The 13,260-nt window shown below is 34.9% G+C and overlaps 1 protein-coding gene across 1 annotated transcript in view; it reads right to left on the bottom strand.

Annotated features, from left to right (window-relative positions):
- The window catches only part of ABCA13 (ATP binding cassette subfamily A member 13), a gene marked incomplete at both ends in the record, with an annotated part of 183,944 nt that overhangs the window by 139,071 nt on the left and 31,613 nt on the right, over positions 1–13,260 (bottom strand). The window contains 3 exons of the mRNA XM_080609685.1: positions 2,081–2,202; positions 6,120–6,226; positions 7,546–12,231. Of these exons, the coding sequence (XP_080465811.1) occupies positions 2,081–2,202; positions 6,120–6,226; positions 7,546–12,231 (4,915 nt within the window). The remainder of the gene's footprint in view (positions 1–2,080; positions 2,203–6,119; positions 6,227–7,545; positions 12,232–13,260) is intronic.

Genomic DNA, 13,260 nt, shown 5'->3' with positions numbered 1-13,260 from the left:
GTAGCTAATGACAGTACCCAGTGAGGAAGAGGATTCCCAAGAAAATTAAATTAGGAGCCAAAGTTGGTCAAGATATCCAATTTAATCTTTTAATTCCTATGAACATTTTAATTTCCAGCTTATTATTTTGGCATTTCAATCTACTTCCCAGGCCTTTGTGATTCCAAAGGCTTTCCTATATATTTAAATATTCACTTTTTTGTGCATGTGCAAGAAGCACAGTATGAATATAAATACAATTCTGTTATCAGCATAAAAGGATACTGATTTGGACTACTTTTTGTGGAAGAAATTTGACTCTATGATAAAATCTGATATTTATTCCCTCATGCCTCCCATGAATATCATAATTTCAGTACAGTTTTAACCCATTCATCATATTATCCACTAAATTAAGTTCCTCTGAACCTTCCTGGCAGATTTGCAAATACCAGAGCTAATCCAAACTCCTATGTTCAGTAAAAGAATGCTTATAGTCTAAAGTTTAAAAACATTTACTCACATGGCAATGGGCATGGCAAAAGCATGATATTGTGGTAGAAATTAAGGATAAGTGAAATAAGCACAAACAACTCACAGACGTACCATTCCAGAGGCAAGCACAGTAGTAGCATGGAATCACAGAAATATAGGGCTGCAGTGGGCCTGCAGCTATCATTAGGGTTATCAGACAGTGGCTATATATACAATAAATGTAATAAGTATGCCTAAATTCCAGCTTTAAAGAGTACTTGTGCATCTCGCATAATAAGTAAGAGGCATAAGCTTTAGTTTTCCAGTTGGACTGAGGGAGAACTTAAGCACTTAAGTAAACAAAAAATACACATCTGTATAGATATGCAAACTTGAGGCATGTATATCTATCTAAACTCTACATAGGACTTCAGCAAAAAATAAGGATAGAAAGTCACTTGAAAATACCATCAATCAGCATTATAATTCCAGAAAATCAAAGCTGTACCAAATCCCATTTAACTGAATCACTTCGAGATGACTTCTGTCATTACCATTTACTGGTATCAAAACAACAAGCTAACAATAAAGGCAGTCACGCTGCCAGAGATGCAAAAGAACATCTAGAAGTAGTTATAATGGTCTGAACTACCTTTTTAATAGCCATACTTTTCATGAGCATCCTACAACTGTTTCTCCAAACTTAAACAGGGGAAGTTTAGATTGGATGTAAGGAAGAAATTCTTTACTGTAAAGGTGGTGAGGCACTGGAATGGGTTGCCCAAGGAAGTTATGAATGCTCCATCCCTGGTGGTGTTCAAGGCCAGGTTGGACAGAGCCTTGGGTGACATGGTTTAGTGTGAGGTGTCCCTGCCCACAGCAGGGGGGTTGGAATTAAATGATCTTAAGGTCCTTTCCAACCCTAACTATTCTATGATTCTAAGTGGAGCATCAGTGACACCCAGTGGCTGCTTGATTGTCCTGATTAGTTTATATCAAACGTGCCACAACTCTTTTCAGTCACACAAATATTAAGAGGATAGAGAACATGCAAGTTAGCATTTTTCCTTATTTTTACTAATTACTGGGACCACAGGAAACAGAAGCAGTGATAACACACCCATTCCTTTACTCAGAAAACTTACACAATCCACCCTTTAAATAATACTCAAGGGAGATCAGATAAAGTGGAGTTAAGGCAAGATACTGGTAAGATAATGTGAGAACACCAAGAAGCACACTAAGGAATTAAAAAAAAAATATCAAATCAGACAACTCCATACTGCAAAGATCAGAAGTGGGAAGACACAAAATGTTTTCTCCAGGAACCTCCCTTTTTCTACAGTAGCAAGATAGCAAAGATCAAATTCTGTGCCAGCAGGCAGGGTAGAACACTGCTGAAATTAATGAAGCAGTGCTATTTAGACCAAAAGATGTGCTGCTATGAATTGATCTCTTAATGCTTCACATTATTATTTTGAAGGCATAAATCTCACAAAATATCCTGCATAGAAGTGAAAAGTTGTAAGATTCCACACAAACAAGGTGGTTTGTTTTGTTTCGGTTGGCACATCAGGCTATATATAAGTTGACTTGTTAACGTAATATTTTTTTTCTGATGTTTTACCTTTGAATGAGAGATATTGGCTTCCAAGATGGTACTAATAGTTTCCTCAGAAATATTCACAGAAGAACCAATGTCCAGTCTCAGCTGAGTAAGATTCTGAACACAATCTTTGACTTTCATACCTGAAGAGAAGAAAAATAGAGCTAACAGTACCAATCTGCTTAATTAAATTGCCCACAGACTGTATACTTTTCATTAGATTTATTTTAAGAGATGATAAAGGACACAAAAACTTCGTATCATGTAATTCACTTTCACTTCAAAAGTAAAGGTCACAGTTCTGGAAGACTGAAGGGCTTGTGCATCTATTTGCATTATCCTGTAGGAGCATGGGTTATCCTATATCCCTGTATTATGAGAACATCTGAAATTAATGAAGTAGCCTTTAAGATTTTCTTCTTCCACTAAGTACCCTCTTCTTTCTAATGAATTTCTGCATCTTATTGGACAAGGTCTGAAAGAGTAACCTATGCAGTCCTGTGCCAACAAAAGAGCATGTATGGGCACACGTGCACCATGAAAATACATTGCATTAAGTCAGTAGTCTCCAGAAGCTGTATCCCTTGAAAGTCTGAGGAACAATGAAACACTTATTGTCCTACAAAATTACACAGCAGTGACTTGTAAAAAAGAGAAAAACTTGAACCCACCATTCAAAAGATTAAAATTGCTGAGAAACGCTGCTGCAGGATTTTCTGACAAGTGTAGCTCCAAATTTTCAGCCACCCTGAAATGATAGCCTTAGTTTCATAGTTTATCAGAAATGATTGACATTACTATGTATAATTATGTGAATAATGAAACAGTCACTAAATGAGGCAAAAGGGTCATATTAGGCTCTATGTGCACACACAGAGCATGCAACTCTACAGACCTTCTCAGGCTGTATTTATATGGTGTAGGGATCACCATATTTCATGCGTAAGTGAGATTGCAAATGTAGATATCTCCCTGCAATGGCTAAGCCTCTAGCAAGCCATAGCTTATGGAAAAGCACAGGTCTAGCAATGTCTCACTTCCATGTTTCTTACTAAACACACATTTTTGAAACCTAGAGATACAAAGCACTGCAGTTCAGGACAAATAAAGTCTACCTAATGGTAATTTAAGTAATAAATAGTTTACACACATCTGGTATTATTTACCATTCAAAACTGGACATGAGTCTATGGTCCATAAAAGCAAAGTCTAAGTTCAAATTCTTCTGTATTTTTACTAGAATTCAGAGACCATTCAAAGCAATCATGAAAATAATCCATCAGTCAAACCAGTATAGCAACGATTATAACAAATATCACTTCTAACTGACAGCAAGTTTGAAATACGCTATAGTAGAAGTTTTATTTATATACTTAAAAGCTACTATTTTTCTTCCAGGGATGAGCAAATATCTGAAATTATTTGGAGTTCAAGCCTGTCAGTTTAAAAACACCATCCTGTGTTTCTGACTGAACTGATCTGAATGTTTAATGTTTTGCAAAAGATATCCAGCTGCTGAGAGGACAAGACCATAGAAAAACAGCTTTAATTAAAAAATTAAGATATCAAAATTTTGATTCAACTGAGGTCATGGAAGATTGAAAATTTTCTTATTTGTGATCCAAAGCATTCTACTTGTGGAGCAGCAAACAGAAAGTATAAGGGCTTTTAGAAATATCCAGAATTTTGCTAAATTACTTAAATAATTTGTGCAATGCATTCATTCGATTTTCAGATAAATGAACAAAGCTTAAGGAGACTTTGATAAACAGCATTTCTCCTGCAACTACACAATGTAGTACACAGATGTAGGCACAACATAACATCTCTAACAAGAACAATTTAGGGTACCAAAATATAAAAGGTTTTACATTTGCAGTTGTCTCTGTATATTCCCCAAGGTTAGTTGACATTCACAGTTGCCATTGCTGGTATTCTGCATGGTTCTCAGGAAGCTCTCCAAAATATTGGAAAGTTTTTGGTTCATGTATGCCATACTCTCACAATCCCCCTTGTTAAAAGCAGGCCACAGTCTTTCAATATACTGTAAAACACAGCGATCATAGGGTTAGCAAATCCCTCAGATGGTGTTATTGCTTGAAGTAGCAGGTCTTGGCGACTAGATGATGCGTATTTTCAAATGAGAATATGGGCAAGGTGATACTGTTTTACTCATTGTATTTGTAATTGAAAGTGGGCAAGAGGTTTTCAAGAATGAAGGAATATTCAAAGATTTGAGTTTTGGAAGCAACCGAAAATATTTGTGAACGTGACTTAGCCTATCAAGGAGATTCATGCATTAACGTAAATGCCAACATTTTAATTCAAAATTTAATTTCAAAATTAAATAAGGTTTGCTTTTTGTTTTGTTTGGTTTAGGCTGACCATTTTATCTTTTTTTAAGAAAAAAACAAAAAAAGAAAAAAAAAACTTCTAGACAACATCAGTTGCCATTCAGCAAACTAAAATATCTCGATATCCATATCCAAAGTCTTTCTTACACTATGTTTTGTGAAACACTCACCTTTACCTTTTCTCTTGAACATCTACATTTCTGATTTTGCAAGGTTTTTTTAATATTTGCAGAAGTAGGTCATAGAACTGTGGTGACTTTAGAAATGCATTTGTTAGCCAAAGTTTACTTTGAGATATGAGTGATACCTTTGACATCTGTTTACCTCAAAACATTGCTGTTCACATTGGCAAAATGTCCAGGTAGACAAAATAGAAGAGCTATTTCCTAAAGAGGAGGCAAATTCTATAATGAAAGTATGATTTAGTATTTTGTCTCTGTGTGCACACATATATGCTCTATCCACAGGCATGCTTCCAACTCTGGATGAGTCTCAAAACGCCAAAAGTTACTCTCTTCTGCTGATAATTTCACACACTGTTAAAGAAAAAGAGACTGACCCCCAACTGGTGACCACAATTGCTATTTTAGCTTGAATAACTGTGATCAATAAGTTTATTTGTATCTAGCTTGATTTCACAGCTGTTCTTGTGAAGATTTCAAAGTATAAATGTCATCTGATTTATGAAATTAGCAGGATCACAACATTTAAAGGAACAGGCTGCTGCTTGGTATTTAATGGCAATTTCATTATTTGAGTTATAGGAATTCCAGTAATTCTAGTTATATTTACTGCTTTCAAAGCTCACTAATATTTACTTATAGGAATTCCTTCTGGGTGTCACTATCAAAAGCATCAGAGCTATACACATACAAAACCTCATCTTCATATAGCTACTGTCAGAACTCATCATTCAAAGAGCAGGAAAAAAAAAAAAAAAAAAAAAAAAAAAAAAAAGATCAGTTTCCAAAGTTTAATGCATGCTGTAAAGAACACTTGTTGGTGTAGAATCTACTCAAACCTGATAAGGATCTTGAACCACAGTGATTCCTTCCATGAAAGAGAGGAGTAAGTGACCCATTAATCCATCTTTACATTTTGTAACAACACAGAAAAGGTTGTTAATGACAGCTGGTTCTTCTGTAAGAGAAAATGTCCAGGCTTACTATTCTACAAAAAATAATAAATGACTGTAATCATATGAAAAGTTAACCAAATAATAAGGGAAAAAATTAATTTAAAAGCAAAGAAAGTCACGTGTTAAGACACTGAGACGTATTTCTGGATAGATTTATCATTTTAGGGAGCAAGAAGGGCTAGTTTGATTCAATTTCCATTGCTCCTCTCCATTACACTTTCCTGATCAGTAATAAGAACAGCAATACTTGCTGCAGAACCAAAGAAGAAAACTTCATTTTTGTTTTGTGAGCAAGAAGCATAACTCTGAGAAGCTGTGTATATTAACCACATCCAACCTCTTTCTCAGGCAGACTGTCCTGATCCTATTTCTCTGTGGAGACATCAGGATGTTATTAACCTCCAGTGAGTAGTAAACTTTGTTGGTATAATTTCCAGGCATGCATGCTTGCCTTGATTGGTATCACTGAAATTAACTTGTTTTTACAAAAAGTTGCTCAGACTAAGGCCTCACCATTACCGTACTAACATGTACGGTAACCCACACTGTCACTGCTGTGGTAACCAACCTGAAAAGGTTTTAAGAACATTCAAAATGGTAAACTGCAATTTCTGCAAGAGTAGAACACTAGGAGGGCTTAAATGTTCCTGAAGGATCTCGCAGATTTTAGATGCTCTGTAGAAAGATTAATAAGAAAACATTATTTTCATGACAAGGGTACCACAGAAAATTTCTAACAAGTGATTATGAAAGGTTGCAGTCTTCAATGGACCATATGAGGATTTCAATATTAACAGGTTTTACATTTGTCTGAACTATTTCAAAATCGAAACATACTTTCTTTTAAAACAAACCGGTTTTCATCATGGTTGCAAGTCATCAGCTTTCTTAAGACCTTAAAAGTGCTAAAAAGTACTTTTACAAAATAAAAAATCATAACAGCTTCAGAAATACTGAAAGCCCACAGCATATACTGACTTGATAGCAAAGAGAAGAATACCCAAAGTCTCTGATAATCAGCATTTGATGGAAAGAAACCACTTTTCTAGTATTTGCTTTCGACTTTTCAACAGATTTGGCTAATACCTGGCCCTGCTGACTATTGTTTCTGTATATTTGCATAAAATTAATCATAAAGGTCTAAAAAACACATCAGAGTCATGCATCAGCTTCAGTATGCCATTTCTTAGCTGGTCTATGGCAGTAGGATCAGTAGGTCCACCATCAAGACACCCTAAAGCTGTTTGGAGCAACCATCTTGTGAATTCATTCAGTGAGTATTACCCTAGTCTAGCAGTACTTTTATTTAATAAGTTGTCAGTAAACATTTTCCTGAAGCAGAGTTTCATCTCGTGATGGTTATTATTTGATCTGAGCAATCTGGCAAAAAAGATCTTTGGCTCAAGATTCCTTCAGAAACTGTATTTGTTAAAATGAACAACTTAACCTTATAAGCATAGCCCTAAAAGGGTCATCTTGTTTGCATAAGTCATCAACACATTATTTAATTTGAATACACTTCAAATACAGTATATCTACATCTGGATATAGAAAGAAAGAAAAAAACCAAACAAAAAACAAACAAAAAAAAAAAAAAACCCCACAAAGAATTAATCCTAAGCATTTCTTAATATTTAGCTCCTTAGCTAAAATGACTGCTGTCAACTAATAACTGTTGGTTCAATGTTCATGCCTGCAAGGATTTTAAAACACTAATATCTTCAAATATTTTTTTCTGTAATAGTTCCAAAGAAACCACCTTGAGTATCAATACAGATGACTTATCACATCTGTAACCTGGCCCACAAAATATAACATCATATCAAATATGTCTGGTCTGAACAATATAAGTTCATTCAAAATACTGTTTTACTCCAAGGCACAAATCTGAAATTAAACAGTAATTAACTCAAAAGTTTTGATTGAGCTGTTTACAAACAAGGACCCCTTCTGTCATTGGCAGCACACTGTCAGAGTACATAGAAAACACTCACCTAATTTCTGTCATTATATCCTCATGTAAATCTTTTAGCAGGAAGGTTATTTTGTTCCTGTCATGTCCTGTGGTAGACTGAAATATCATTTGCAAGATCTCTTGCATAAACTCCAGAGTTCTGTTTTGGGACTGAAGAGAGACTTCTCTATGCTGTGTGTTATCAAAAAATGAATCAATGAAGTCAGCTGCCTGAAGCTCAATGTTGTTTGCATGGAGAAATTCTTCTACAGCAGCAAGATCAGCAATTATATGAAGGAGACTCTTGAACAAAACTGAATTAGCAGTATGAGTATATTTGAATTTTTCTCTGCTAAGATGACCATCAACAAACAACATACTAGTGTAATCTTCTTTAGACTTATTTTGGAATATCTCCAGAAAGTCAATAACATCTTTCACAACCAGCAGTAGGTCATTCGATGAATTTTCATTAGTCATGAGGAGAATTAGAGAATGTATTATTTTAGAATAATTTTTACTGTTACACTCACATACAAAGCTATTCACAATCTTTTGTATGTCTTCAAAATTTCTTAACATAGGAGTTACAGATGATGCATTAAAATGCTGTATTAAAACATCAAGATCCATTGAAGAGGACTGTCCAGTGATTAACCTTAATAATTGAAATTCTGTGTTTATCACTGCAAGTAAGTGTCTAACATTAAAATTCACCAATAAATTTTCTATGCTTGTAACTATAGGAAACCAGAAGTTCTCAAAGTTATCAGAGATATTATTGTTTCCATTTAAAGCTGATAATATCATAAGCGTTGAGTATGTCTGGTTCCCAACAGAAGACAGCATCATGAAAGGCTGAATTACAGAAAGAAAAGAAAGGACAGCTTCTGTATCCAGAAGCCCAGAAACTTCACTGGTCATACTCTTAACATTAGTAAGAACAGTCTTTATAAGTGATGTTCTTGAATGTCTGTTCCAACTTAGACCACCATAAAGATCATCTAGCTGTTCAATAACACTTTTGGTCATCTCCATTTCTGCCACTGCCATGCTGCCCAGTGTCTCTATAATTTGTAAAGCCACTTGTCTCTTCGGTGTAGAAGAACAGTTGACTGAGTATGTATTGTTCACCTGCAGTGGCATAGCATGGAGAGATAGCTCATTCCAAAAATCTAGAAGCTCTTTGAGAACTGACCCATTTACATGATGAAGCTCAGAAAACTTCAAAAGAATAGAGTTCCATTCTTTGATCTGACGAAAAAAGCAAGTCAGATTCCGAGTGATATCCATCTGAAAGTCTTCCATAGTGCATGAGGAACTGTCTTCCAGAATGATGAGTTTCAGCTCCTTAATTACTTCAAAGATTGCATTGTAATTAAGGGTATAATTGGTATACACTAATTCACAAGGTGTAAAAGTGGGAGGTGTTGCTGTTGTGAGACTCCAGCAGAATGCTGCAGAAAAACAAACTGAGGCCTCTGCAGGTTGATCAGACATATCTGCCAGTGCCTCCAGTAACATCAGAAGACTTTCTACTTGATTAGAGAACTCCTCTTCAGCAAACATTGGCATTTTTTCTTCCTGAGTCAATATGAAAGCATAGATTTGAGTTAGAGCTTCCGTGATGTTTCCATGAGCTAATCTTTCTGTAAGACTGATGACATCAAGGAGGAAATGGAACATCTCTTCTACATCGTAGAGCTCATCTTGTTCAAAGAGTGCTGTTATTTGCCATAAGCCAGTCAGGTTCCAATTACATGAATTGTTCTCAAATGCATCCCACCAGTCTGTTAACATTCTTAACTCAGAGTTCTCAATATACAAAGGTTTGATATTTTTAAAGAAGTTATCCAGGCTCCTCTGGACTTGTTTGAATTGACTTATCAAGAACTCAACATCCATGTTCTTCATGTTTGGCACCAAGGCTACCATGCGCTTTAGAAACTCTTTATCATCTCTCAGTGGAAAGCCAGTAAAACTAGAAGACTTGAATATTTTAAGTGCCTTATTTACCAGTTCAATATTTAGAGCTTCAGTTTCTATCAGTTCCTGGAGAAATGTTTTGTATTCACCCTTTGAGTCAAGTTTACTAACCATATATTGAAAGAACTCCATCAACAAAGTGGTATTTTTCTTATGCAAAAAAGGTTCAATCTCAATATCTAAATGAGAGGAGCTGTTTTCTTGGACTTCAAAAGTTTTATTTTTCAGAAGAGTTTGTATTTCTGCCAAAAGTTCTACTGATGAAAGTTGACTGTGGTGAAAAGAATTAGGGAACATCCTCAAAGTCCTGTTAAATCCATGAATTGACTGAATAAAATGGGTCTTATTTGATGTATACCATGAGTGCCCCACTAAATCATTGACAGCCATCTGCCCTCCAGAGTTACTTAAAAGCATAAAAATAAATTCAAGCACACTAATGTAATCTTTTACATAAAATTCAGGGCGAATATTTTTTAAAGTTTTTGCTATAATACTGAAATAAACGTTTAGACAAATCACATCAGAACCAGTTACAGAACATTCAGGGAATATCAAATTAAAAATCAAATTAACAATGTTCATCACATTCATTAGCTTAGTATCTGTCTCAATGCTTCCTAGAGATTTCAGAAAAAATAAAATATGTTTTGCACTTTCAAGGTGCGAAGGCGACTTGTAATTTTCACTGAGATTACGGAATCCATGTATCCATCTGTTACAATCCTCTGCTTCATCCACTGTACTATAAAAGTTTAATAAGGAATTGAGATGAGATGAAAAATTTGTTTGCAAATGGCTTATGTCTTTCAGAGTATTGTCCAAAATTAGTTTGGTAATATTCTGGAAAACACTGATGCAGACCATATATTTTCCTTGAAGTACACTTTTAAAGAAAGCAGATGTGTCTTTTATCTCAGTGAGAATAATTCCAAGTTCCTTTTGAGAAAGCTTGAGAACAGTAGAAAGGGAATTTCCAATGGAAAATACACCAGCACCACTATCTTCTAGCTCAGATTCTCCTGATCCCTCTGAGATTAAAGTATCAAGCCAAGAATTCAAAATCTCTCCATTAACAACCTTTAATAGAGATTTCTGCAGTTCAGTTATCATGACTCCCATCATTTCTAAAACACTTTCTAAACTGTTACCTTTAAGTGAGCTTGTGATATCAACTGCATCATTAAATACATTTTGAAGATTGGCAAGGAAAGCTTCAAAATCTTTCCAGTCATTTAAATCACCACCTCCTTCAAATATTATATTTAATAGATTCATTGCTGCTCTTGTCGTTTCAACAATAACCATAGCTGTACTATTGCACAGTTTATCATGAGTTGCATTTAAAAGACTTTCAGAGAGATTTGCCAAATCATCTCTTAGACAGACAAAAAAGGTCGAATTCAAATTTAAGACTTTGGATGCTTCTTCAAAAATCTCTGTCCAGGTTTGAAGCCATGTGAAAGTGCAGTGCAAAGCATAAGGAACACTTACCTTATCTCCCAAGTTTGTTATATTAGACAGAACACTGTTCAATGAAAGCAGAAGTAAGCTGTAAACCTCTGCTGAATGATCATCAGAAGTAATGTTTGAGAGATAAAAATCAATGCACTCATTATGTGACAGGCATTCTGGGGAGATATCAAGAAACTGTTCCAAATAACAAAAGGCATCTCTTTGGAGCTCTTCATCTATAAACAAAGTTTTAAGGCTGCTCAGAGTGCTATAGACAACATGCATATCTTTTTCTCCTTTCTGTGCAAGAGACTGGGCCTGAAATTCTGTGTAGTTGTAAATGTTTAGTAACTTTTCACAGAGAGATTTACTACTGAAGTTCCAGAGAACATCAAAAGTTCCAGACAGCAAATCAAAAACTTGATCCCTATCTTGGAAATCATGCCATACTTGAAAAGATGATATATCTTTCAAAATCTCATAAAGAACTGTTAACAAAGTGTTATTGCTTTCAACATTTAAGATGAGATCTTCATTCTGATACAGAGAGAAAAGTAATGGAACAAGTGAGGCCACACTACTGCTGTTTAGTTTTTGGATGGTTTTAAAGAAATCGTGCACAATTTTTCCCAGTTCTTGCATTTTGTATATAAAAGTTGCATTTGAGAGTAATAAAGAGGAGGTATTACTAACCCCCTGAATTCTGCTGAAAGACACATTGACATGATCATCAGCCAACAATCCAACCTCATAGAGATTCCTTAGGAAGTTTTCACTTAAGTGTTTTTGATGGTTCAAAGCAGCACTATTTAACTGTGGCCAACCAGTTAGGATATTTTTGAGCAACAGTATACTTCTATTATGGATTTTATTTTCTGTAATGGAAAACATAATTCTAGATATGGCCTCCAATACCTCCTCCTTTTCCCCTTGCCTCAAATGAGAGAGCCTAGAATCAAGTTCATCGAATACAACTTTCACTATATGCCAGAAAACTTCTGTCTTCTCTTTCGTCCAGAATCGCTGAAGAGGCTGGAAATTTTCTCGCAGCTCATTAAGGAGTTCAGAAACTGCAGATTCCTTCCTCTCACCAAAAGTTTTCATCCATGTAATTGTATTATTCAAGACATTTTGGATTAGAGACTGGTTTGAAGAAACTGAGAAATCGAGCATTATAATATCTTCTATGACTTCTACCAGATGAAAAAGAAGATCTCTTTCCTTTTCACCAGAAATAGTTAAGTTTTCTTCTCTCTTAAAGAACTCTTTGAAAGATGTCAAAATCCTGAAAAATGAAGCACAAGTTTTTTTCTTATTACTTATGTAGCAGGCAGACAAGAATTGGTTAATTAGATACTATATAATCTTAGAATATAGTTTTATTCACTTAAAGGAAGTTCAAATATCATTTAATTAGCAGTCATAAAACAATCACCACAAAAACTAAAACAGCACAAATGACAATTACTTTGTTTTACAAAAATGTGAATGAACTCACTGAAAAGTCACAGCCACATTCAAATCAAAACCTCAATGTAGGCAGCTAGGTTAAAGAAGTGTGCACTGATCAGTAATTATAATCCACCTTGTAAGGCATGAGAGTCAAACACCTTTAATTTAAGTATATCACATTTTCAGCTGCTGAAAAGAGCAAAGCTTTTATGCTTCACAGACTAATTATTTTAAAGAAAGGAACTATCAATAAAGCCAATCAAACCCTCTAACTTTCCATGAATTCAGAATGAGGTTTTGGGGTTGGTTTTTTGGGGGTGTTTTTTTTTGGTTTTTTTTTTTTTTTTGCTTTATCATAGATATTGAAAGACAAAATATTCCAGTTGACTGATTGATAGCTGAACAGTGTTATTTTAATACTAGAGGAAAGGGAGATGAGACAGGACACACCAAACAACCAACAACAAGAAAAAAAAACACATGAAATCTCAGTAAAAATTCAAATGATGTTTCCATTGTGTCAATACTGTCTATCAAAAAAAAAAAATTTTTACTAGTCCTGTCAGACTGGTGACGATTGAGGTGTAAGCAGAAGGAGCATTCCAATGCAAGATCCCAAGATGAAAATACCTTCTGAAATATGTTTTCTTTTAATTACTAAAATGCAGAACACCACACATGACTAAAAAGCTTTGTGAGGGAATTTCTGTGTCACTTAGTGGTATGGCTTTTACAAGAGCGAAAACAAAATGTCAAACTTTGAAAAAAAGTATTCCCCAAATAGAATCTCTTTCTTAGAACCATTCAAGTCAAAGAAATACCTCTGCATGTACAGCACAAATATCCAAACAAGTTAGCTGAT

This window comes from Psittacula echo, assembly GCF_963264785.1.
Source record: "Psittacula echo genome assembly, chromosome: 2".
In the NCBI taxonomy this organism is placed as follows: domain Eukaryota; kingdom Metazoa; phylum Chordata; class Aves; order Psittaciformes; family Psittacidae; genus Psittacula; species Psittacula echo.
The sequence above is the reverse complement of the archived record's forward strand: the minus strand, read 5'-3'. Positions and strand labels throughout refer to the sequence as shown.